This window comes from Oncorhynchus mykiss, chromosome 28 (genome assembly GCF_013265735.2).
Source record: "Oncorhynchus mykiss isolate Arlee chromosome 28, USDA_OmykA_1.1, whole genome shotgun sequence".
In the NCBI taxonomy this organism is placed as follows: domain Eukaryota; kingdom Metazoa; phylum Chordata; class Actinopteri; order Salmoniformes; family Salmonidae; genus Oncorhynchus; species Oncorhynchus mykiss.
The window spans coordinates 32,072,978-32,100,117 of record NC_048592.1 but is presented as its reverse complement, the minus strand read 5'-3'; the positions used below and the strand labels follow the sequence as shown (position 1 = coordinate 32,100,117).

Here is a 27,140-nt window from a genome sequence, read left to right as displayed (position 1 = left end):
GATGTGGTCTTATTAACAGGTAAGAACTGATACTGACAAAGAGCACTACATAATCTGACTATGCTCCTTATACAGTATACTGTCTTTAGATTGAACACTGATGTGGTCTTATTAACAGGTAAGAACTGATACTGACAAAGAGCACTACATAATCTGACTATGCTCCTTATACAGTATACTGTCTTTAGATTGAACACTGATGTGGTCTTAATAACAGGTAAGAACTGATACTGACAGCAGAGTGCTGTGTGTGTGTGTGTACAATTGGTGCAACAAAGCCTAATGAAGAGGTAGGCTCGACTACAAAACAACAATAACTAGAACACTTCAACCCTGAGCATTGACATTAAACAAGAATACCCTACGTAGTAAAGTAAGAAGACATGGGCCGACTATGAATCACAGTGCATTCGGAAAGTATTCAGACCCCTTCACTTTTTCCACAATTTGTTATGTTACAGCCTTATTCTAAAAGGGATTAAATCGTTTTTTCGCCCCCATTATCAATCTACGCACAATACCCCACAATGACCAAGCAAAAACTGTGTGCTTAGGGTGGTTGTCCTGTTGGAAAGTGACCCTTTCCCCAGTCTGAGGTCTTGTGCGCTCTGGAACAGGTTTTCATCAAGGCTCTCTCTGTACTTTGCTCTGTTAATCTTTCCCTCAATCCTGACTGGGAGGCTAGTCCCTGTCGCTGAAAAACCTCCCCACAGCATGATGCTTTCACCATAGGGATGGTATTGGCCAGGTGATGAGCGGTGCCTGGTTTCCTCCAGACGTGACACTTGGCATTCAGTCCAAAGAGTTCAATCTTGGTTTCATCAGACGAGAGAATCTTGTTTCATGGTCTGGGAGTCCTTTAGGGGCCTTTTGGTAAACTCCAGGCGGGCTGTCATGTGCCTTTTACTAAGGAGTAGCTTCTGTCTGGCCACGCTACCATAAAAGCCTGATTGGTGGAGTGCTGCAGAGATGATTGTCCTTCTGGAAGGTTCTCCCATCTCCACAGAGGAACTCTGGAGCTCTGTCAGAGTGACCATCGGGTTATTGGTCACCTCCCTGACCAAGGCCCTTCTCCCTGATTGATCAGTTTTGCCGGGTGGCCAGCTCTAGGAAGAGTGTTTCTAAACTTCCATTTAAGAATGATGGAGGCCACTGTGTTCTTGGGGACCTTCAATGCTGCAGAAATGTTTTGGAATTTACCACAGGTGGACTCCAATCACGTTGCAGAAAAATCTCAAGGATGATAAATGGAAACAGAATGCACCTGAGCTCAATTTCGAGTCTCATAGCAAAGGGTCTGAATACTTATGTAAATAAGGTATTTCTGCATTTTATTTTGAAAACATTTGCAAAAATGTCTAAATCAGTTTTTCGCTTTGTCATTATGGAGTATTGTGTATAGATTGATGAGGAACATTAATCAATTTTAGAATAAGACTAACGTCATAAAATGTGGACAAAGTGAAGGGGTCTGAATACTTTCCGAATGCACTTTATGAGCATACTGTAGAAAAGAAAATTCAAAAAGTATCCTGGAATGCAGGAAGTAAGTAACCCCGGTTTCCCCTCATGGGGTGTGTTCATTGGGGTGACACGCTCAGAACATTGCAGATAGAAATACGCTACATAGAGAGACACTGATAAGAGAATCAATGATACAATACGATGATGGGAGTATCCCCAGCTCTATTACTTTAAGTTTCTATCTGCAATGCAGTGAATGTTTCAGCCACCTGGATTGCATTCATTAAGGCACACCGTAGCCAAATGTTTTGCAACGGAAAATGTCAACTAGCGTTTCTTATTGGTAGTTCTTCCCTGTTTCAGTCTGTTTTCTTCCATTTGGTGCCTAATGAATACGACCCAGGAATAATTCCCAGATTCATTTTCTTCTGCCCCCCCCACAATTACCTCCATTGTTCATCATCCAAACAGATGAGGAATGACAAATGTTCCTTTAAGCCATTACAAATAACCATGATGGACTGGTCTCAGTCAATCCATGGGTTCAAAATGACTGGACCTCCGTTGTCTTTTAATGGACCAGAGTCACAGAGCCGAGCGGCTGCTGTACTTATTGTCCATGGTTACCATGGCGACAGACTTTGAGAGCCGCTCAGTATAATAGGACTGGTGCTGAAAGTAGTCCTGGCCATGTCTTGTAACATTGCTCCTTTGGGGGTAAAACATTGTCGCATTGGACTCGTAGATCTGTTACGGGGAGCCAGGGTTGTAGGTATAGACACAGGGCCGGGCAAAGGTGCTTAGTTTGGGTCAATGTGTCTCCCCCTCCATCCTCGAAATGGTCTAAAAGGAAGAGGGCCGTTGGGTAAGGGTTATGTGGTACAGGCCTGTCCATGCCATTGGACAAATCCTTCCTCTCAGGGGAGCAGATGGTGGACCTCAGTGCTATGTCATATCCTCTTCCTCTGAGCAGTAGTCCTGCCCCTGAAAAAGCAAAGCAGAAGATAGAGTAGAATGAAGTCCTCCCCAGACACTGATCTAACCACCCCCACACAGACACTGTCTTGCCGACCCCTATGAGGTCATTGAACTCTCACCTTTTCTATCTTCTCATCCAGCATCCTGAAGAACTCCTGCTGGCTCTCTGAAGAATGAATCCTGTGGAGAAAGGAACAAGACAGTTCCAATTCAACACTGTTAGTTCAGGGATGGGATGGAAAGGGAGAGGGAAAACCCTGCATTGTGAGTGACCGAATGACAACAAAAATAGTTGGTTGAGCTTACTGTGTCTTCCCATTGTCATTTGATCCTGTGTCGTCTGTTTGTTGGACCGTGGTGAGCAGGGCAGTATTCTCCTGAAACACACACAGGGCTGTCACTGATACTGCTGCTCCTTAAATACAGTGCCTTGCGAAAGTATTCGGCCCCCTTGAACTTTGCGACCTTTTGCCACATTTCAGGCTTCAAACATAAAGATATAAAACTGTATTTTTTTGTGAAGAATCAACAACAAGTGGGACACAATCATGAAGTGGAACGACATTTATTGGATATTTCAAACTTTTTTAACAAATCAAAAACTGAAAAATTGGGCGTGCAAAATTATTCAGCCCCTTTACTTCCAGTGCAGCAAACTCTCCAGAAGTTCAGTGAGGATCTCTGAATGATCCAATGTTGACCTAAATGACTAATGAGGATAAATACATTTGATTTATTTTGCTCCTTTTCACTCCAGTATCTCTACTTGCACACTCATCTTCTGCACTATCACTCCAGTGTTTAATTGCAATATTGTAATTATGGCCTATTTATTGCCTTACCTCATTTGCACACATTGTATATAGACTTTTTCTATTGTATTATTGACTGTATGTTTGTTTATTCCGAGTAACTCTGTGTTGTTGTTTGTGTCGCACTGCTTTGCTTAATCTTGGCCAGGTCGCAGGTGTAAATGAGAACTTGTTCTCAACTAGCCTACCTGGTTAAATAAAGGTGATATTTTTGTAAAAAAATGTTTAAACCTACACTAAGTTGCCTGTGCCTTTAAGCTACTTGGAAAATTCCAGAAAATTATGTCATGGCTTTAGAAGCTTCTGATAGGCTAATTGACATTTTGAGTCAATTGGAGGTGTACCTGTGGATGTATTTCAAGGCCTACCTTCAAACTCAATGCCTCTGCTTGATATCATTGGAAAATCAAAAGAAATCAGCCAAGACATCAGAAAAAAAATTGTAGACCTCCACAAGTCTGGTTCATCCTTGGGAGCAATTTACAAACGCCTGAAGGTACCACGTTCATCTGTACAAACAATAGTATACAAGTATAAACACCATGGGACCGCGCAGCCGTCATACTGCTCAGGAAGGAGACGCGTTCTGTCTCCTAGAGATGAACGTACTTTGGTGCGAAAAGTGCAAATCAATCCCAGAACAACAGCAAAGAACCTTGTGAAGATGCTGGAGGAAACAGGTACAAAAGTATCTATAGCCACAGTAAAACGAGTCCAATATCGACATAACCTGAAAGGCCGTGTAGCAAGGAAGAAGCCACTGCTCCAAAACCTCCATAAAAAAGCCAGACTACGGTTTGCAACTGCACATGATCATACTTTTTGGAGAAATGTCCTCTAGTCTGATGAAACAAAAATAGAATTCTTTGGCCATAATGACCATCGTTATGTTTGGAGGAAAAAGGGGGAAGCTTGCAAGCCAAAGAACACCATCCCAACCATGAAGCACTGGGGTGGCAGCATCATGTTGTGGTGGTGCTTTGCTGCAGGAGGGACTGGTGCACCTCACAAAATAGATAGCATCATGAGGCAGGGAAATTCTGTGGATATATTGAAGCAACATTTCAAGACATCAGTCAGGAAGTTAAAGCTTGGTCGCAAATGGGTCTTCCAAATGGACATTGAGCCCAAGCATACTTCCAAAGTTGTGGCAAAATGGCTTAAAGACAACAAAGTCTAAGTGTTGCAGTGGCCATCACAAAGCCCTGACCTCAATCCTATATAGAAAATTTGTGGGCAGAACTGAAAAAGTGCGTGTGAGCAAGGAGGCCTACAAACCTGACTCAGTTACACCAGCTCTGTCAGGAAGAATGGGCCACAATTTACCCAACTTATTGTGGGAAGTTTGTGGAAGGCTACCCAAAACGTTTGACCCAAGTTAAACAATTTAAAGGCAATGCTACCAAATAGTAATTGAGTGTATGTAAACTTCTGACCCACTGGGAATGTGATGAAAGAAATAAAAGCTGAAATAAATCACTCTACTATTATTCTGACATTTCACGTTCTTAAAATAAAGAGGTGATCCTAACTGACCTAAGACAGGTAATTTTTACTTGGATTAAATGTCAGTAATTGTGAAAAACTGAGGTTAAATGTATTTGGCTAAGATGTATGTAAACTTCCGACTTCAACTGTATATTTCACTTGTCATCCACAAATCCAACTCCTCCTTTGGCTGCCTTTCCTTCCAGTTCTTTGCTGCCAATGACGAACGAATTACAAAAAAAAAAATCACTGAAGCTGGAGACTCATCTCCCTCACTAACTTTAAGCATCAGCTGTCAGAGCAGCTTACTGATCATTGCACCTGTACACAGCCCATCTGTAAATAGCCCACCCAACTACCTCGTCCCCATATTGTTTTTTTGCTCCTTTGCACCCCAGTATCTCTACTTGCACATCATCTTCTGCAGATCTATCACTCCAGTGTTAATGCTAAATTGTAGTTATTTCACCACTATGGCCTATTTATTGCCTTAACGCACTAATCTTACTACATTTGAACACACTGAATATATATTTTTATATTGTGATATTGACTGTACGTTTGTTTATCCCATGTGTAACTCTGTTGTTTGTGTCGCAGTGCTTTGCTTTATCTTGGCCAGAACTTGTTCTCAACTGGCCTACCTGGTTAAATAAATATAAAATAGGATATTCTTTGTTAAACAATTTGAAAAAGTGTGTGTCAAACTGTATGATGAATGAGTAACTTAACATCAGTCTTTCTCACCGTGCTGTCCTGGTCGCAGTTGTTTAGTCTGTCCTCTTCTCTATTTATATACTTCACACTTGCCGCACCTTTCTTGTACTCATCTGTAAGAAAGAGCGGGCGAATGAGGGATTTGGGTTAAAAAAAAAACATGCAAGAGTGCATTTATATTTTTTGCCATTAACACTACCAGCAACATCAATTTATTTTTGCTTGTGACAATACATTTTTATTTGATATCTGCATGCTTCAGATTAGAGGATGACTGATTAGAGCATATATCCATGACAGTCCCCATCAATTATATTGATCAGGAATCGACTGTTCATCCATATAAGAGGAGAGGAGGAGCTGCGGTAATCAGCAGAACAATCAGTGGCATCCAGGTCAATACTTCACAAAAATAATGACATGCTCAAATTAACTGTTCAAAGAAGATCCTCTTTTCACAATGGTTGGAAAGCACGACAGCTCCTGCCCCCTCCCCCCTCTCTTTTACACACACACACACACACACACACTCTAAGCATAGAGATTAGAGGAAAGGGAAACAGATGCATGATGCACAGCCAATGACCTAATAAAGAGAGAATGACCTGACAACAGACATGCAGCCATAAACAAGCCTCATCAGAACATAATGTCATAACAGTAGTACAAGGTCTTCTTGTTCCTCATTTTACAGGTCAATAGGAACAAGATAAAATGATTGGTATTAATGGAAAATATGGGACCCATATTAGGAACCAAGGATTGGCACCAAAATTATTTTTCTGAACAGAACCACAAAATGTGGGCCTTTCCACTGTTCCAAACTGCAAAATAAAGTTCTGAACCGGTTCGAACCCCCAAAAAGTGCAGGTTTATAATGGTTCCTTTCTGTTCCTTTTTTAACCCGTGAAATCAAGTTTTTTTAAAAACATTTAGCTCATTAAGCTGCTGCTACTCAGTTTATCTTATATCCTGATGCCTAGTCGCCTTACCCCTCCCTATACATTTCTACCTCTGCAGTATCCCTGCACATTTTAAATGTGGTATTGGAACCGACCCTGTATATAATATGCTTATTTACTTATTGTGTTCTTCATATTTCTCGTTTTTTTTCTAGCATTACATTGTTATTGATTATTGAATTGTTGGGTTTTGAGTTTGCAAGAAAGGCATTTCACTATACTTGTGAATGTGACATTAAAACTTTTGACTAAATTACTTCACCAATCAGTGCGAATTGAGCAGGCAAGCTAGTTGTTTACATGCGTGATGGACAGTGTAGCCTTATGGCGCAAGATGAGACTGAAATTTTGCCTTATGGCATGCATTATCTGAATTAGGTTCGTAGAATTATACCTAGGAGGACCGGTTTATATGGAGGAACTTTGAATGTCCTTTTGAGCTCGCTAGCTAAACACGTTTTACCTTTTTGTAGTTAATAAATCCAGCGTGAAACGAGATAACTAGGCCTATAGTATCCTTAAATAGCATTGAAAAGGTTAATCCATTCTTCTCCAGCTAATAAATAATCTCTTTCCCTGTCTTCTGAATTACGTTTGTAACGTCAGTGCAGTAGCCTATGGTAACGTCAGTATGGTAACCTCAGTACAGTAGCCTGTGGAAACATCAGTGCAGTAGCCTATGGTAACGTCAGTACAGTAGCCTATGGAAACATCAGTACAGTAGCCTATGGTAACGTCAGTACAGTAGCCTATGGTAACGTTAGTATGGTAACGTCAGTACAGTAGCCTATGGTAATGTCAGTACAGTAGCCCTTGGTAATGTCAGTACAGTAGCCTATGGTAATGTCAGTACAGTAGCCTATGGTAACGTCAGTACAGTAGCCTATGGTAATGTCAGTACAGTAGCCTATGGTAACGTCAGTATGGTAATGTCAGTACAGTAGCCTATGGTAACGTCAGTATGGTAATGTCAGTACAGTAGCCTATGGTAATGTCAGTACAGTAGCCTATGGTAACGTTAGTATGGTAATGTCAGTACAGTAGCCTATGGTAACGTTAATATGGTAATGTCAGTACAGTAGCCTATGGTAGCGTTAGTATGGTAATGTCAGTACAGTAGCCTATGGTAACGTCAGTACAGTAGCCTATGGTAACGTCAGTACAGTAGCCTATGGTAACGTCAGTATGGTAATGTCAGTACAGTAGCCTATGGTAATGTCAGTACAGTAGCCTATGGTAACGTTAGTATGGTAATGTCAGTACAGTAGCCTATGGTAACGTTAGTATGGTAACGTCAGTACAGTAGCCTATGGTAACGTCAGTATGGTAATGTCAGTACAGTAGCCTATGGTAACGTCAGTATGGTAATGTCAGTACAGTAGCCTATGGTAACGTCAGTACAGTAGCCTATGGTAACGTTAGTATGGTAATGTCAGTACAGTAGCCTATGGTAACGTTAGTATGGTAATGTCAGTACAGTAGCCTATGGTAACGTCAGTACAGTAGCCTATGGTAACATCAGTACAGTAGCCTATGGTAATGCCAGTACAGTAGCCTATGGTAACGTCAGTATGGTAATGTCAGTACAGTAGCCTATGGTAACGTCAGTATGGTAATGTCAGTACAGTAGCCTATGGTAATGTCAGTACAGTAGCCTATGGTAACGTTAGTATGGTAATGTCAGTACAGTAGCCTATGGTAACGTTAGTATGGTAACGTCAGTACAGTAGCCTATGGTAACGTCAGTATGGTAATGTCAGTACAGTAGCCTATGGTAACGTCAGTATGGTAATGTCAGTACAGTAGCCTATGGTAATGTCAGTACAGTAGCCTATGGTAACGTCAGTACAGTAGCCTATGGTAATGTCAGTACGGTAATGTCAGTACAGTAGCCTATGGTAACGTTAGTATGGTAATGTCAGTACAGTAGCCTATGGTAACGTTAGTATGGTAATGTCAGTACAGTAGCCTATGGTAAAGTCAGTACAGTAGCCTATGGTAACGTCAGTACAGTAGCCTGTGGTAATGCCAGTACAGTAGCCTATGGTAACGTCAGTATGGTAATGTCAGTACAGTAGCCTATGGTAACGTCAGTATGGTAATGTCAGTACAGTAGCCTATGGTAATGTCAGTACAGTAGCCTATGGTAACGTTAGTATGGTAATGTCAGTACAGTAGCCTATGGTAACGTTAGTATGGTAACGTCAGTACAGTAGCCTATGGTAACGTCAGTACAGTAGCCTATGGTAACGTCAGTACAGTAGCCTATGGTAACGTCAGTACAGTAGCCTATGGTAATGTCAGTACGGTAATGTCAGTACAGTAGCCTATGGTAACGTTAGTATGGTAATGTCAGTACAGTAGCCTATGGTAACGTTAGTATGGTAATGTCAGTACAGTAGCCTATGGTAACGTCAGTACAGTAGCCTATGGTAACGTCAGTACAGTAGCCTATGGTAATGCCAGTACAGTAGCCTATGGTAACGTCAGTATGGTAATGTCAGTACAGTAGCCTATGGTAACGTCAGTATGGTAATGTCAGTACAGTAGCCTATGGTAATGTCAGTACAGTAGCCTATGATAACGTTAGTATGGTAATGTCAGTACAGTAGCCTATGGTAACGTTAGTATGGTAACGTCAGTACAGTAGCCTATGGTAACGTCAGTATGGTAATGTCAGTACAGTAGCCTATGGTAACGTCAGTATGGTAATGTCAGTACAGTAGCCTATGGTAATGTCAGTACAGTAGCCTATGGTAACGTCAGTACAGTAGCCTATGGTAACGTCAGTACAGTAGCCTATGGTAATGTCAGTACAGTAGCCTATGGTAACGTCAGTACAGTAGCCTATGGTAACATCAGTACAGTAGCCTATGGTAACGTTAGTATGGTAATGTCAGTACAGTAGCCTATGGTAATGTCAGTATGGTAATGTCAGTACAGTAGCCTATGGTAATGTCAGTACAGTAGCCTATGGTAACGTCAGTACAGTAGCCTATGGTAACGTCAGTACAGTAGCCTATGGTAACGTCAGTACAGTAGCCTATGGTAACGTCAGTACAGTAGCCTATGCTTCAGAGGGGGGATGGGCAGGTAGCCTAAACATGCACACACACTGGCAAAGATTTGCAGCTGGCAGGCAGGGAGGCAGACACTGGAATACGTCTCCAAGTGAAAGAGTAAGGGCTTTGTAACCGGTTCCCATGCTTTTAAAATAACCAGAACAGTATGGATCACTTTCGTTCCCGGTTCCGTTCCTTGAAATTGTTACTTATTTTGCGGGTTTCTGTTCTGTTCCCAGAACCGGTTCCAACCCCTGTAAGGAACTCCTCCTGGTTTGAATAATTTACTGAAACTGCTGTTTCATTGTAACGACCAAAGTTAACCCTATTGGGACTGTGTGGATAGCGTTTTTTCATTTGACCCACTAATGGTTGGGTTATGATTGGGGGAGAGGAATCTGATCCTAGATCTGTACCAAGGGGAAACCACCTCAGAGTGGTAAAGCGCGTTGGCACAGTGTGCTGTCTGTAAATCAGGGTTGTATTCAGTGATGCGAAATGTTCCTAACATTGCAGAGAGAATTGTAACAAATGAAACTAACATACAATTCCATATTCTACTGAGACACACGCATTTTTGTTTTACAGAATGTTCCGATATGAATGGATGGTCTGAGTCTCCTAAAGGCAACCCAGGTGAATGTGTTTCCAGCACTGACCAGAAAGAACATCCCCATTGCTGTAGGCTTTACTGCGGCCCTCCTCACCACTGGGCACGGCCAACACCTGCTTGGCCGAGGTGCAGCCCATCTCCTCACCCACACACATCACAGGCTGACCTAGAGGAAGGGAGGGAGGTAAAAGGAGACAAAGATATTAATAATTCATAATTCATTTATTGGACTTACATAGCGCTTTTCTAGACACCCAAAGTGCTTTACTTACTGTAGCAAGGAGGAAGCTCACCTCATCCACCACTAATGTGTAGCACCAACTTGGGTGATGGATGGCAACCAATTTGCGCCAGGACGCTCATCAAACATCAGCTATCAGTTGGAGAGGTGAGGAGTGATATATGCCCTTTAGAAACGAGGTGGATGATTATGTGGCCATGATCGAAATATGGACAGGTTGCGAATTTAGCCAGGACACCGGGGTTAACACCCCTACTCTTACAATAAGTACCATAGGATTCTTTGTGACCACAGAGAGACGGGACACCTGTTTAACATCTCATCCGAAATGGAAGTCAATGTTGACCAGACCAAGCTGCTATCGCATTGGTGTCTATGGGAGAGCCACCCCCTTAAGTAGACAGGAACTTAAAAAATAAAAAAAAATATGATAAACACCTGAGTTGAACTATCTTAATTTATCCACCATCTTTGACAGCACCCTATGCAGGGCTATGTCCCCATCACTGCCCTGGGGCATTGGGATTTGATCTTAAGACCAGAGGGAAGACTTTCCCACCACTGGCCCTCTAACACCACTTCAGCAACATCTGGTCTCCCATCCAGGGACTGACCAGGACCGACCCTGCTTAGCTTCAGAGGCAAACAATGAGGTTAAGGGGTTTGCACTAAAAAATATGTCTCAAAAAGATTACTTAATTATTATTATTATTTACTGTGTCAGGGATAGCGTACACAGACGCTTTACAGCCTTCTTCAGTGTGTAGGACAGAGGCAAGCCAGAAGTGGGATGCAGACCAGGGTGGTATGCTGCTGGAAGGGGAGGAGTGGAGGTGAAGAGTAGGGGAGGAGTGGGGGTGAAGGATATACATTCCAGATAGAAGTGGCCCATAACCACAGATCTGAACTTAACCATCAGGAGGATGGGAAATATCTGACCTTGTGTCAGTGACTAGTCAATTAAACTGCCTATTAGGAGGCCACCCAAATGAACATTCCACCATGATTAAGTAATCAGAAATATCCAATAATATCCCATTGGCCAAGGCCTTCACTAAGTCTACATGATTATATGAAGAGGCCTTGTTTTATGAAGAGGCCCTGATTTTTAATCGTCCAATCACAACACACGGTTTAGCGATGCGCAGTCGTGAGCTCCAATCACAACACATGGTGTGCCAGCTGCACCTCACACCATGGGCCATTCAAAGGCGTTCGCGATGCCAATGGTGCCAATGCGCGGGGTAATCTCCTGCGAGACGGATTGGGCCACCAGCAAATGGAGGGACGTGACAATTAGGAATATGCGTTCGTGACCCAATCAAGTTACCAGCGATGTCTTGTACGAATGGTAGACGAGAGTATATACATAATGGCTGGTTGTGTGTGCCATTGAGGCATGTTTGTTGATGGTCAAGAGCACGGATACATTTTTTTATAACATGAGCCCTCAAATGGAGACGTATTGTTTGTAGTGCAAACATGCAATAGGCTATATTAGGAAAGCTATATGGTCATGTATGCCATCATCAGGCTATTTCAATGCATCGAGGATGCTATCAATTGAGCTTTATTTACAGGCAGGCTATAGAAACTATTATTATTTTATTTCATAAGCAAGAGCTGGAAAAACGGGACCAAAATTAAATTGAATTTAAATGAAAAACTGAAGAAAGCTGAATATCAGCTGAGTATAATAACAAAAGAAAATCCAATAAGAACACGGTTCCATTGCACAACGATTCCCTATACAAAGAGCAAACCTTAACACAAACAAAACGTCTGGAGAAGACAAAATACAAATATCCAATGTTATCGCAAGGACAAACATGAACAAATTTACCATTTTTTACAGGATCTGTTCATGGTTCTGCCTGTATTGGTTCTTAGGCGTTCGACCAGCTTCAAAGGACAGGCGCCGGCATCAGGGACATCTGCATCTCTCAATACACCATCAGACATAAGCAATCGAGGTGCTATCCGTCTGGCTCACTGTCTGATCCGGTCTGGATAATCGAACTTTATGAGACAAAAAATATAAACAAAATTACATTACAAAATATTATCGTTTTTTTTTTGCAACAAATTCCGTTGCGTTTGTTATTGTATAACTGACAAACGATACAGTTATGGCTATTTGTAAGAAAGTTGCAAAAAAACGGATTTGCAGTCGGACCCAATTCCAGGGCGCAACAACATGGACTTCCGGCCAGCTCACACATCGAGCTCCCCTCCAGCGCGTCAGAATTGACAGCAGAAGCTACGCAGCCAAGTTTATATGAAGTTTTGGCACAGCCAGTAAACACCTACAACCCAACCTGTAGTGTGAATTTGAGAGATTTCGGTCAATATGGTTTTGCTGACAATGATCGCTCGGGTAGCAGATGGACTGCCGCTTGCTGCATCGATGCAAGAAGACGAGCAGGTTTGAATGAATAAAATGTGTTTCCTAGCTAACGTTAACCCTCGATCACGGCTCGGTGTCATTACATTGCACATAAGTCATTTGACGAAGGCGTCTTCTGTTTGTGGGTGCTCTGTCAATCTGAACATTTCCACACATCGCTTGCGGTACAGTTTTTGGAAGCATAAGGACCTTGTCTTTCAAATCAGCTGGAAATAATATAACAAAAAAATGGTTACATTGATACACATCTTGAAAGGGTTAGTGTTCCCATATGGCCATATCTCTATGGTACAGCGCAAGTTTACGGAAAACCTACTGAAGACACTGTGTTAATTAAAGTTAGCTATCTAGAAAATCAAATAAAGTTGTATTTGTCACATGCGCCGAATACAGTGAAATGCTTACTTACAAGCCCTTAACAAACAATGCAGTTGAAAGAAAAACGAGTATTAAGTAAAAAATAGTTAAGTTAAAAATAACAAATAATTAAAGAGCAGCAGTAAAATAACAGTAGCGAGGCTATATACAGGGGGTACCGGCACAGAGTCGATGTGCGGGGGCACAGGCTAGTCGAGGTAATTGAGGTAATATGTACATGTAGGTAGAGTTAAAGTGACTATGCATAGATAATAGAGTAGCAGCAGCGTAAAAGAGGGGGACGACAACAATGCAAATAGTCTGGATAGACATTTGTTAGCTATTTAGGAGTCTTATGACCTGGGGGTAGAAGCTGTTAAGAAGCCTTTTGCACCTAGACTTAGTGCTTCGGTACCGCTTGCCGTGAGGTAGCAGAGAGAACAGTCTATGATTAGGGTGGCTGGAGTCTTTTTAGGGCCTTCCTAGTAAAGAGCTCCTGGATGACAGGAAGCTTGGCCCAGTGATGTGCTGGGCCATAAGCACTACCCTCTGTAGTGCCTTGCGGTCAGAGGCCAAGCAGTTGCCAGCCATACCAGGCAGTGATGCAACCAGTCAGAATGCTCTCGATGATGCAGCTGTAGAACTATTTGAGGATCTGAGGACATATACCAAATCTTTTCAGTCTCCTGAGGGGCAATAGGCTTTGTGTGCTCTCTTCATGACTGCCTTGGTGTGTTTGGACCATGATAGTTTGTTGGTGATGTGACACCAAGGAACTTGAAGTTCTCAACCTGCTCCACTACAGCCCCGTTGATGAGAATGGGTGCGTGCTCAGTCCTCCTTTTGCTGTAGTCCACAATCATCTCCTTTGTCTTGTTCACGTTGAGGGAGAGGTTGTTGTCCTGTCTCATCTTTGTCTGTGATCAGGCCTACCGCTGTTGTGTCGTTGGCAAACTTAATGATGGTGTTGGAGTCGTGCCTGGCCATGCAGTCATGCGTGAACAGGAAGTGAGCACGCACCCCTGAGGGGCCCCCATGTTGAGGCTCAGCGTGGCGGATGTGTTGTTACCTGTCCTTACCACCTGGGGGTGGACCGTCGGGAAGTCCAGGATCCAGTTGCAGAGGGAGGTGTTTAGTCCCAAGGTCCTTAGCTTAGTGATGAGCTTTGAGGGTACTATGGTGTTGAACGCTGAGCTGTAGTCAATTAATAGCATTCTCACAAAGGTGTTATTTTTGTCCAGGTGGGAAAGGGCAGTGTGGCGTGCAATAGAGATTGCATCATCTGTGGATCTGTTGGGGCGGTATGCAAATTGGAGTGGGTCTAGGGTTTCTGGAATAATGTTGTTGATGTGAGCCATGTCCAGCCTTTCAAAGCACTTCATGGCTACAGATGTGAGTGCTATGGGTCGGTAGTCATTTAGGCAGGTTACCTTAGTCCCTGTGCCCAGGAACACTATGGTGGTGTGTTTGAAACATGTTGGTATTACAGACTCGGCCACGTACAGGTTGAAAATATAAGTGAAGACACTTGCCAGTTGGTCAGTGCATGCTCGGAGTACAAGTCATGATAATCCGTCTGGCCCTGCGGCCTTGTGAATGTTGACCTGTTTAAAGGTCTTAAGCACATCGGCTACTGAGAGCGCGATCACACTGTCGTCTGGAACAGCTGATGGTCTCATGCATGCTTCAGTGTTGCTTGCCTTGAAGCGAGCATTGAAGTAATTTAGCTCGTCTGGTAGGCTCGTGTCACTGGGCAGCTCGCAGCTTCCCTTTGTAGTCTGTAATAGTTTGCAAGCCCTGCCAAATCCGACGAGTGCTAGAGCCGGTGTAGTATGATTCAATCTTAGTCCTGTATTGATGCTTTGCCTTTTTTATCGTTGTTCGGAGGGCAGCTCCTTGAAAGCGACAGCTCTACCCTTTAGCTCAGTGCAGATGTTGTTTGTAATCCATGGCTTCTGGTTGGGGTACGTACAGTCACTGTGGGGACGACGTCATCGATGCACTTATTGATGAAGAAAGTGACTGATGTGGTGTACTCCTCAATGCCATCGGAAGAATCCAGGAAGATATTCCAGTCTGTGCTAGCAAAACAGTCCTGTAGCTTAGCATCTGCGTCATCTGACCACTTCTTTATTGACCGTCACTAGTGCTTCCTGCTTTAGTTTTTGCTTGTAAACAGGAATCAGTAGGATAGGATTATGGTCAGATTTTCTACATGGAGGGCGATGGAGTGCTTTGTACGCGTTTCTGTGTGTGGAGTAAAGGTGGTCTAGAGTTTTTTTCTTCCTCTTGTTGCCCACATAACATGCGGGTAGAAATGAGATAAAACGGATTCAAATTTCCTGCATTAAAGTCCCCGGCCACTAGGAGCGCTGCCTCTGGATGAGCCTTTTCCTGTTTGCTTATGGCCATATGCAGCTCATTGGTTGCGGTCTTAGTGCCAGCATTGGTTTGTGGTGGTAAATAGACAAACTCTCTTGGTAAATAGTGTGGTCTACAGCTTGTCATGAGATACTCTACCTCAGCCAAGCAAAACCTTGAGACTTCCTTACTATTAGATTTTGTGCACCAGCTGTTGATTACAAATATACACAGACCGCCACCTCTTGTATTACTGACGATGGCTGTTCTATCTTGCCGATGCAGCGTAAACCCCGCCAGCTGTATGTTATTAATGTCGTCGTTCAGACACGACTCGTAAAACATAAGATATTACAGTTTTTAATGTCCCATTGGTAAGCTATTCGTGATTGTAGTTAATCTATTTTGTTATCCAATGATTATACGTTGGCTAATTCGACTGATGGTAGAGGCAGATTACCCACTCGCTGTCGGATCCTTACAAGGCACCCCGACCTATGTCCCCGATATCTCCGTCTCTTTCTAATGTCAATCACAGCGATTTGGTTCTTGTCGGGTGTCTGAAGTAAATCCTTTGCGTCGGATATCCTGATATCTTGAAGCTCTTTTCAGTCATAAGAGACATTGTCAGAAACGTTATGTACAAAATAAGTTACAAATAACGCAACAAAATACACACAATAGCACAATTGGTTAGGAGACCGTAAAACGGCAGCCATCTACGGCGCCATTATTTATTTTGCTCAGAACACCTGTGTGTAAGTGTGACTCAGGAAGTGGAAGCTGTATGGATTAGAGGTCGACCGATTATGATTTTTCAACACCGATTTATTCGAGGAACCAAAAAAAGCTGATTAATCGGCCAATTTGTATATTTATTTGTAATAATTGCAATTACAACAATACTGAATGAACAATGAACCCTTTTATTTTAACTTCATATAATACATAAATCAAATCTATTTAGTCTCAAAATAAATAATAAATAAATAATGAAACATGTTCAATTTGGTTTAAATAATGCGAAAAGAAAGTAAAATTGCAATGTATGCCTTGTAAAAAAGCTCATGTTTAAGTTCCTTGCCCAGAGCATGAGAACATGTGAAAGCTGGTGGTTCAATATTCCCAGTTAAGAAGTTTTAGGTTGTAGTTATAGGAATTATGACGCGTCGACTATTTCTCTCTCTACCATTTCTATTTCATAAACCTTTGACTATTGCATGTTCTTATAGGCACTTTATTGCCAGCCTAATCTCGAGAGTTGATAGGCTTGAAGTCATAAACAGCGCTGTGCTTCAAGCATTGCTAAGAGTTGCTCGCAAATGCAGTAAAGTGCTGTTTGAATGAATGCTTACGAGCCTGCTGCTGCCTTCCATCGCTCAGTCAGACTGCTCTATCAAATATCAAATTAATTATAATAAACACACAGAAATATGAGCCTTTGCTCATTAATATGGTCAAATCCGGAAACTATAATTCGAAAACAAAACATTTATTCTTTCAGTGAAATACTGTTCCGTATTTTATTGAACGGGTGGCAACCCTAAGTCTAAATATTGCTGTTACATTACACAACCTTCAATATTATGTAACATTTTGGCAAATTAATTACGGTCTTTGTTAGGAAGAAACAGTTCGCAACGAGCCAGGCGGCCCAAACTGCTGCATATACCCTGACTCTGCTTGCACTGAACGCAAGAGAAGTGACAGAATTTCCCTAGTTAATATTGCATGCTAACATGCATTTATTTTAACTAAATATGCAGGTTTAAAAATATATACTTCTGTGTTTTGATTTTAAGAAAGGCATTGATGTTTATGGTTAGGTAAATTTGTGCAATGAATGTGCTTTTTTCGTGAATGCGCTTTTGTTCAATCATCAACCTTTTGGAAAAGTTGAAGTAGGCTGTGATTCGATGATAAATTAACAGGCACCGCATTGATTATATGCAACGCAGGACAAGCTAGTTAACCTAGTAACATCATCAACCATGTGTGAGTTAACTAGTGATTATGTGAAGATTGATGGTTGTTTTATAAGAAAAGTTTAATGCTAGCTAGCAACTTACCTTGGCTCATTGCAGCCACAAGGTCCTTTTGTCGCTGCACTCGCGTAACAGGTGGTCAGCCCGCCATGCAGTTTTCTCTTTGATTGTCATGTAATCGGCCATAATCGGCGTCCAAAAAGGCCAATTACTGATTGTTATGAAAACTTGAAATCAGCCCTAATTAATCGGCCATGCCGAGAAGGGCCTTGGTCAGGGAAGTGAACCCGATCTCTGGAGAGACCTGAAGATAGCTGTGCAGCAACGCTCCCCATCCAACCTGACAGAGCTTGAGATGATCTGCAGAGAAGAATGGGAGAAATTAATCAATCAAATGTATTTATAAAGCTCTTTTTACATCAGCAAATGTCACAAAGTGCTATACAGAAACCCAGTCTAAAACCCCAAACAGCAAGCAATGCAGATGTAGAAGCACGGCGGCTAGGAAAAACTCCCTATAAAGGCAGGAACCTACGTGGAAACTCCCCAAATACATGTGCCTAGTTTGTAGCGTCATACCCAAGACGACTCGAGGATGTAATTGCTGCCAAAGATGCTTCAACAAAGTACTGAGTAAAGGGTCTGAATACTTATGTAAATGTGATATGTTTTTTTTTTTTTTTTAATAAGTTATCAAAAAGTTCTAAAAGCTGTTTTTGCTTTGTCATTATGGGGTATTTTGTGTAGATTGATGGAGGGGACAATTTAATACATTTTAGAAAAAGGCTGTAACGTAACAAAAAGTGGAAAAAGTGAAGGGGTCTGAATACATTCCTGAATGCACTGTATATGCAAACGTATGTGGACACCCTTTTAAATGAGTAGATTTGGTTATTTCAGCCACACCCATTGCTGATAGTTGTTTGAGTGCACAGCCATGCAATCTCCATAGTCAAACATTGACAGTAATATGACCTTACTGAAGAGCTCCATGACTTTCAACGTGGCATCGTCATAGGATGCCACCTTTCCAACAAGTCAGTTAGTCAAATGTCTCCCCTGCTAGAGCTGCCCTGGTCAACTGTAAGGGCTGTTATTGTGAAGTGGAAATGTCTAGGAGCAACAACGGTTCAGCCGCGACGTGGTAGGCCACACAAACTCACAGAGCGGGACCGCCGAGTGTTGAAGCGTGTAAACATCGTCTGTCCTCGGTTACAACACTCACTACCGAGTTCCAACCTGCCTCTGGAAGCAACGTTCGTCTGGAACTTCATAAAATGGGTTTCCATTGCCGAGCAGCCGCACACAAGTCTAAGATCACCATACGCAATGCCAAGTGTCGGCTGGAGTGGTGTAAAGCTCGCCACCATTGGACTCTGGAGCAGGGGGAAATGCGTTCTCTGGAGTGATGAATCAGCATCACCATCTGGCAGTGCGACAGAATGAATCTGGTTTTGAGGGATGCCAGGAGAACACTAGCTGCCCCAGTAGATAGTGCCAACTGTAAAGTTTGGTGGTGGAGGAATAATGATCTGGGGCTTTTTCATGGTTCGGGCTAGACCCTTAGTTCTAGTGAAGGGAAATCTAAATGCTACAGCATAAAATAACATTCCAGACAATTCTGTGCAGCACAACTTTGTGGCAACAGTTTTGGGAAGGCCTTTTCCTCTTTCAGCGTGACAACGCCCCCATGCACAAAGCGAGGTCCATACAGAAATTGTTTGTTGATCGATGAGGAAGAACTTGACTGGCAGATTCCTGACCTCAACTCCATCTAACACCTTTGGGATGAATTTGAACGGTGACTGCGAGATAGGCCTAATCGCCCAACCTCACTAATGCTCTTGTGGCTGAATGGCAGCAATGTTCCAACATCTAGTGGAAAGCCTTCTCAGGAGGACGGTTATAGCAGCAAAGGGGGACCAACTCCATATTAATGCCCATGATTTTGGAACGAGGTGGTCAACAAGCAGGTGTCCACATTGGTCATGTTAGTGTATTTTAGTAGGCTATAGGTAAAGACCAGATTAAATTGAGAATAGTCTGAGTATATTATCAAGTGGTTGTCAAATTGTGAATGAGAGACTGATGAAGTGTGTGCAGATGTTCGATGAGCAGGTGTACACATACGTTTGGTCATGTAGCATACTTCCTAGCTAATTTAACTAGCTAGCTAGTTAGAAGGCTAAATCATGTTTGTAAAGTTAGCACGGCTAAGTTGTACCATATTCTGCTGAATACTACTAGCTAACATTTTATTTTCCCATTTGCGTTCTATCAGATATAGTGTAGCTGTTTGTTATAACTGCAAACGTGTTATTTTATACCCCTTTATCTCGCCTATGTTTAGTCAGGAAGAGACTTGCAACACTACCAGAGCCAGGCTAAGCAGCTCTGCCGCAAACTCAATGCCCAGAGCCCCAACAGATGTACCCTGGAGGCTGGGGTCATGTCTTTCCAGTAAGTATTGTTAGAAGTGAATTTTCTTAATATATTATATTTTTATATATCTCTTACATTTGTCTTAAATAATATCATAGTCACTACTGCATCCAGAGTGATATTGTTGGGGAGGGTTACTACACTGAACAAAAATATCAACGCAACATGTAAAGTGTTGGTTTCGTGAGCTGAAATAAAAAAAATCCCAGAATAGTTCCATACGCACAAAAAGCGTATTTCTGTCAAATTTTGTGCACAAATTTGTTTACATCCCTGTTAGTGAGCATTTCTCCTTCGCCAAGATAATCCATCCACCTGACAGGTGGCATATCAAGAAGCTGATTAAACAGCATGATCATTACACAGGTGCACCTTTTGCTGGGGACAATAAAAGGCCACTTGAAATGTACAGTTTTGTCACACAATACAATGCCACAGATGTTTTGAGGGCGTGTGCAATTAGCATGCTGACTGCATGAATATCTACCAGAGCTGTTACTACATAATTTAATGTAAATTTCTCTACCATAAACTGCTTCCAATGTCATTTTGAAGAATTTGGCAGTATGTTCACCCAGCCTCAGAACCGCAAACCACATGTAACCACGCCAACCTAGGACCTCCACATCAGGCTTCTTCACGTGTGGGATCGTCTGAGGGGGGTTGCTGAGGAGTATTTCTATCTGTAATAAAGCCCTTTTGTGGGGATAAACACATTTTGATTGGCTGAGTCTGGCTCCCCAATGGGTGGGCCTATGCCCTCCAAGGCCCACCCATGACTGCACCCCTGCCCAGTCATGTGAAATCCATAGATTAGGGCCTAAAGAATTTGTCAATTTAGTGAGTTCCTTTATATGAACTGTAACTCAGTAAAATCTTTGAAATTGTTGTTTATATTTTTGTTCAGTATAATAAGCTAATGAAGATGAATTTCTCTTTCACACACACAGCCAATAGGATCGTAGTTGGATGGACTCGACACACACACTCTACAGGCTCTCCTAGGCTGAACATGCAAAATTGTACCAAAAAGTGACTTATTAATTGAGTAACTATTGACTAACTGATAATAACCAGGCTGATGAGGCCTTAAGAACACATCCTTGTGTAAATTTGAATAACCAGCATACTGAAAACACTAACACTAAGTAACATGATTAATCTTCTATGCACAATTGTCATTTTATATTTTGCATACAGCCTAGCCACCATTCTATATTTACCAGTCAAGTAGCAGTCTTGTGTGATAATCAAAGGTGGAACTCTCTAGGACCTCCTCCTAAATCTGTGTTTATAATACTGTCATTATTATCTTTGTGTATTTCGTGGTATTGAGGAAGTTAAAGCGATGTTCCGATTTGTGTCCTCGCCATTCATTTAGTATGCACTGCGGTGTGTCTGCTGTGTCATTCAGGGCCCGGAGTTGTTTTGTGAGTAAACTAGGCAACACTGGTTAAGTGGTCAGGAGTAACTCTGGAGACAATTACCCTTTTTACAATAACTCCCTAGCCTGTCACTGTACGGATGCTGTGGGTCTATGTGGAAATCTCAATCAATCACTATAACTCTGTTACTTTCCATTAACATACTAATGTCTGTCTCCCCAGCTATGTATTAGAACATGGCGTGTGCTACTTGGCCTTGTGCGAAGCCGTGTTTCCCAAGAAGCTGGTCTTTGGGTACCTGGAAGACCTCCAGACAGAATTCCATGAGCAGCATGGAAAGAAAGTCCCCACAGTCTCCAGGCCGTACTCTTTCATCGAGTTTGGTGAGAGGTTGTCTTTTTTTCACTCGTTATCGTCCCGTTTTTAAGACATCCCAGGCAAACAAAAAGCATTTGGGAAATGTCCTTTCCTTCATAATGCCTTTCCTTAATCCACACTGATGTAAAAAAACAACAACTAAATAAGTCTGGCAAAAGCAAATTCCCTGCTATATTGCTTTCCCCCATTCCATATTTTTTGATTCAGTGCAGCAGAGACGAGTAGACAACTAGAGGATGCCACATTAGAGTAGGGTGTCAGGTAGCCTAGAGGTAAGAGTGTTGGGCCAGTAACCTGAAGGTCGCTGGTTCGAATCCCCAAGCCAACAAGGTGAAAAATCTGTCAATGTGCCCTTGAGCAAGGCACTTAACCCTAATTGCTCCTGTAAGTCTTTATGGATAAAGTCTGCTAAATGATTCAATGTAATGGAGATGCACCACAAACCAACACTTAGTGTGTAATTGCGTCTCATCCTTCCTCTGTCCTCAGACACGTACATCCAGAAAACCAAAAAAAACTACATTGACAGCAGGGCACGGAGGAACCTGGGCAGCATCAACACAGAACTGCAGGATGTCCAGCGGATCATGGTGGCAAACATTGAAGAGGTCCTGCAACGAGGAGAGGCCCTATCAGGTCATTTATAATAATCATACCTCGTACAGTACACAGCCCTGGCATCAAACCCACCATACAGACATAAAATACACATCATTCATTTAAAAGGGTGTTTTCATACATACAGTTGAAGTCAGAAGTTTACATAGTCATGGAGTCATTAAAACTCGTATTTCAACCACTCCACAAATTTCTTGTTAACAAACTATAGTTTTGGCAAACTTTGCATGAAACACAATTTTTCCAAAAATTGTTTACAGACAGATTATTTCACTCACTCCACATAATTCACTCTATCACAATTCCAGTGGGTCAGAAGTTTACATACACCAAGGTGACTGTGCCTTTAAACAGCTTGGAAAATTCCAGAAAATTATGTCATGGCTTTAGAAGCTTTTGATAGGCTAATTGACATCATTTGAGTCAATTGGAGGTGTTCCTGTGGATGTATTTCAAGGCCGACCTTCAAATTCAGTGCCTCTTTGCTTGACATCATGGGGAAATCAAAATGAATCAGCTAAGACTTCAGAAAGAAAGTGAGACCTCCACAAGTCTGGTTCATCCTTGGGAGCAATTTCCAAATGCCTGAAGGTACCACGTTCATCTGTACAAACAATAGTACGCAAGTATAAACACCATGGGACCACGCAGCCTTCATACCGCTCAGGAAGGAGACGCATTCTGTCTCCTAGAGATGATTTGCTTTGGTGCAAAAAGTGAAAATCAATCCCAGAACAACAGCAAAGTGAAGATGCTGGAGGAAACAGGTACAAAAGTATCTATAGCCACAGTAAAACGAGTCCTATATCGACATAACCTGAAAGGCCGCTCAGCAAGGAAGAATCCACTGCTCCAAAACCGCCATAAAAAAGCCAGACTACGGTTTGCAACTGCACATGGGGACAAAGATCGTACTTTTTGGAGAAATGTCCTCTGGTCTGATGAAACAAAAATAGAACTCTTTGGCCATAATGACCATCGTTATGTTTGGAGGAAAAAGGGGGAGGCTTGCAAGCCCAAGAACACCATCCCAACTGTGAAGCACGGGGGTGGCAGCATCATGTTGTGGGGGTGCTTTGCTGCAGGAGGGACTGGTGCACTTCACAAAACACAATATCATGAGGGGGGAAATTCAGTGGATATATTGAAGCAACATCTCAAGACATCAGTCAGGAAGTTAAAGCTTGAACGCAAATGGGTCTTCCAAATCGACAATGTCCCCAAGCATACTTCCAAAGTTGTGGCAAAATGACTTCAGGACAACAAAGTCAAGGTATTGGAGTGGCCATCACAAAGCCCTGACCTCAATCCCATAGAAAATTTGTGGGCAGAGCTGAAAAAGTGTGCGTGAGCAAGGAGGCCTACAAACCTGACTCAGTTACACCAGCTCTGTCAGGAGGAATGGGCCAGAATTCCCCCAATTTATTGTGGAAAGCTTGTGGAAGGCTACAGAAACATTTGACCCAAGTTAAACACGTTCACGTTCTTCAAATAAAGTGGTGATCCTAACTGACCAAAGACAGGGAATTTGTACTAGGATTAAATGTCAGGAATTGTGAAAAACTGAGTTTAAATGTGTTTGGCTAAGGTGTATGTAAACTTCTGACTTCAACTGTATAGTTGTCTAACATGGAGCTGGATCCATATTCAGTGACATCAGTTTTTGAATCGCAATATCTGTTAAACGGCAACCATCACTTTCCTACATCAGTTATCACCAGCACAATACCAGTTTCAACATGTGAAAAAAGCACATTTCTAAGTTTTGTAGAATACTTTCTTTTTTTTTTTAATGTTCTATCTGATGACATCAAAGTTAAAACGATGATGTTCCAAACACTGAGATTCACAGTTACATATACTCTCCCTTGTATTAGAAACCCGTTGCACATTTTGAAAATCCTAGTTCTTTAAAAACTTTTAGTCATACTTTCATGTCAGGAATTGCCCACCTTTCCTATTCATTTATGATTGAAGCCTGCATAAATTCACGGTTAGATATAATGCAGCTATTGGTTACATTACGGTCCTAAATATTAATCAGACATTTTTTTCCCTCCAGCTCTCGACACCAAAGCCAGCAATCTGTCCAGCCTTTCAAAGAAGTACCGCAGCGATGCCAAGTACCTCAACACCCGATCCACCTATGCCAAGATAGCAGCCGGGGCAGTCTTCTTCATTACACTTATTGTCTATGTGCGTTTCTGGTGGATCTGATGCGTAAGGACTGTGAAAGAGGAGATAGTCTGGGTTCCCTTTGTAACCAAATATTAAAACTGTCAATTGTAATATATTAATGGTTTCTGTTAACAGCAAAGCTTAAGTTCCTACATGGGTGCCTTAGGGGGAGGGTGGGACCTTGTACACGGGTGCCTTAGGGGGAGGGTGGGACCTTGTACACGGGTGCCTTAGGGGGAGGGTGGGACCTTGTACACGGGTGCCTTAGGGGGAGGGTGGGACCTTGTACACGGGTGCCTTAGGGGGAGGGTGGGACCTGGTCTGTGTACTGGATGAGTGGATGGACTCATGTCTGTTTCAGCTGTGTGTCATGTCGAATATCTGTATGGACACATACTGACCTGTTGTTCCTAATGTGAGCGAGGTGTAGCTTTCTGTGCATTCATAGTGTTTGTATAATCCCATTCGCTGGAGTATAAAAGGGATTGAAAATGTGTTAGCAATGTTTACATTACGAGGTGGAGGTTCTTTACCATGTCTCTGAAGGAAAATTCTATATGCAAATGGTCTTAAGTGTGAAACAACTTGTTACCGTGAGTTTATTGTTTACAAAACATACATAATTGTAAGTAATTATTTGTTCAAAGGTATATTTACTATCTTCTCAATGTTTATCAGAATAAAAAAATTGGAACACTACATGTTGAAATTAGAATTAACACTCCCAAATACATAGTTGCACGGTTAAACGCACACACATGCTCATACTTGACATGCACACATAAGCATGCAAGCCTCTTCAATGACCCAGTCGGTCACTGGGTCTGCGCCACAAGATTCTCCTTCTGCAAAACAAAAGGCACCAATGAGACGATCAGAATCCCCATTTGTACAACACTATTTACCATCATAGACTACTTCATCCAAACGTATGCCTGGAACTTTTGAGCTTTCAAACATATTGTCAAGATAAGCGTGACAAAGTGCAGTTTATGTTTGATAGTGGTCTCACATCATTGTAGGTCAAATATGCAGTTAATCTTTGAAGAGTCAATCCAAGTTACAAAGTCTCATATTTCTGATTAAATAAATAATGTAGGATTCAGGGACAGTGCAGCTGGTTTGAGGAATGACAAGATGCTAGAAAATAAAAAAGTAGACAAAATCAAAACCCAACACTTACCTAGTGACAAGGAGATGTGTCTGACAATCCCTGGTCCCACATGCACATCTAAGGAACAGTCAATGCCACAAAGCACTAAATACTGTAGATAATTACAGATGCACAATCTAATTGACATTTCAGAGGGTTGAAAAACATTGCCACAGCACACACACACAAAGCTCGACATCGTTCATGTACATTAATCGTTCAGGTTCTGAGACATTTGTAAGCTAGCCATTATGGTGGGCAGCCACCTCCTGGAAATCAGAGATGGAGATATAGACAATTTTCCTGTCCTGCTAAGTACTTTTTGGTGATAGGGAAAATGTATGGAGTAAAAATAACATTTTCTTTAGGAATGTAGTGAAGTAAAAGTAGTCAAAAATAAGAATATTAAAGTAAAGTACAGAAAACGACTTAAGTAGTACTTTAAAGTATTTTTACTTAAGTACTTTACACCATTGCTTAACCCCCCCCCCCCCACAACAACTGTCTCACGGGTGCCCAGTGTGGCAGCCACCTGCTCCAACCTGTGTAAGTACAGTATGTGTGTCTTCCAGAAGGATTGGGATAAAGCAGAAACATTTCAAATTTCCTTTGGATCTTGTGTACAATTGATGAATAAATTGATCTAAATCTACTTTTGGTATTGAGAGATGGAATGGGTTCATTCACCAGCAGAATGAAGAGGCTTGTGACTTTCTCTGTTAGAGCCAAGTTCTGTTTGGTAGGGATCAGCCCAGTGCCGTACCTTTAAGAAGAGATGCTAATGTTAGACATCATCATCACTCTGTAGTAAACCTGTGTTACCACATGTTCATTTTAGATGACAGAGAAGTTTCCTATGGGTGCAGGGGACCTGAGTTTGAATTCAGAAGGTCACAGTGATACAGTTTCTCAAGTAGTTGACCTGTGCTGTGGGCTCTGAAGCCATCCTTCTCATCCAGATCACAGATCTTTTAAGCAAGCTCTCTAATGTTACGGCTCAGCTTATTGTATCCGTGGAGACTGCAGGTAAACAACTAGTCCCGAATGTGATTATGCTTTCCATTGCCTGTATAGCATAGTCACGCATTTTTCTATGGAAAAATAACTAAACATCCCTTGTCCGCCATGAATGTTGAATACAATTTTATTATGAACTTACTGTCGATTATCCATGGGGTTGGTTCTTATTCGGGTCGAAATTTGAGACAAAATATCCACAGGAAGTAGTATTAAAAACAAACTGATTTTAAAACGCAGGTCTCTGTGTCTGGCAATCAAGATTTGTTTGCTCATCACTTAAGGCAGTGTTTCCTAACTCCTTGAGTACCATCAACAGCACACGTTTGTTGTTGCAAAACTTACTTAATTCAACTCATTGAGGGCTTGATGATTAGTTTACAAGTTCCGTCTGTGTGCTTGTCCTGGGTGACAACAATATTGTGTGCTGTTGGTGCTACTCAAGGACTGGAGTTTGGAAAAACTGACCTGAGGCACATGCACAATACAGAAATACATGTACACGATGCATGCATACTAATC

General features: G+C 42.0%; 2 protein-coding genes across 2 annotated transcripts; one reads left to right on the top strand and one right to left on the bottom strand.

Annotated features, from left to right (window-relative positions):
• Positions 1-1,321: 1,321 nt before the first annotated feature.
• On the bottom strand, positions 1,322-12,466 carry LOC110508986 (uncharacterized protein C1orf21 homolog). Its single transcript, XM_021589920.2, has 6 exons — positions 12,181-12,466; positions 10,143-10,262; positions 5,490-5,572; positions 2,749-2,819; positions 2,562-2,622; positions 1,322-2,448 (listed from the first exon to the last, which is right to left on the bottom strand). Exons 2-6 carry the CDS (start codon positions 10,249-10,251, stop codon positions 2,410-2,412), a joined length of 363 nt encoding a protein of 120 aa, XP_021445595.2. The 5' UTR covers positions 10,252-10,262; positions 12,181-12,466; the 3' UTR covers positions 1,322-2,409.
• Positions 12,467-12,523: 57 nt separating this feature from the next.
• Positions 12,524-25,147, top strand: LOC110508985 (vesicle-trafficking protein SEC22b-B). The gene is made up of 5 exons (XM_021589918.2): positions 12,524-12,762; positions 19,798-19,907; positions 21,497-21,657; positions 22,142-22,288; positions 24,333-25,147. Exons 1-5 carry the CDS (start codon positions 12,688-12,690, stop codon positions 24,485-24,487), a joined length of 648 nt encoding a protein of 215 aa, XP_021445593.1. The 5' UTR covers positions 12,524-12,687; the 3' UTR covers positions 24,488-25,147.
• Positions 25,148-27,140: the final 1,993 nt, after the last annotated feature.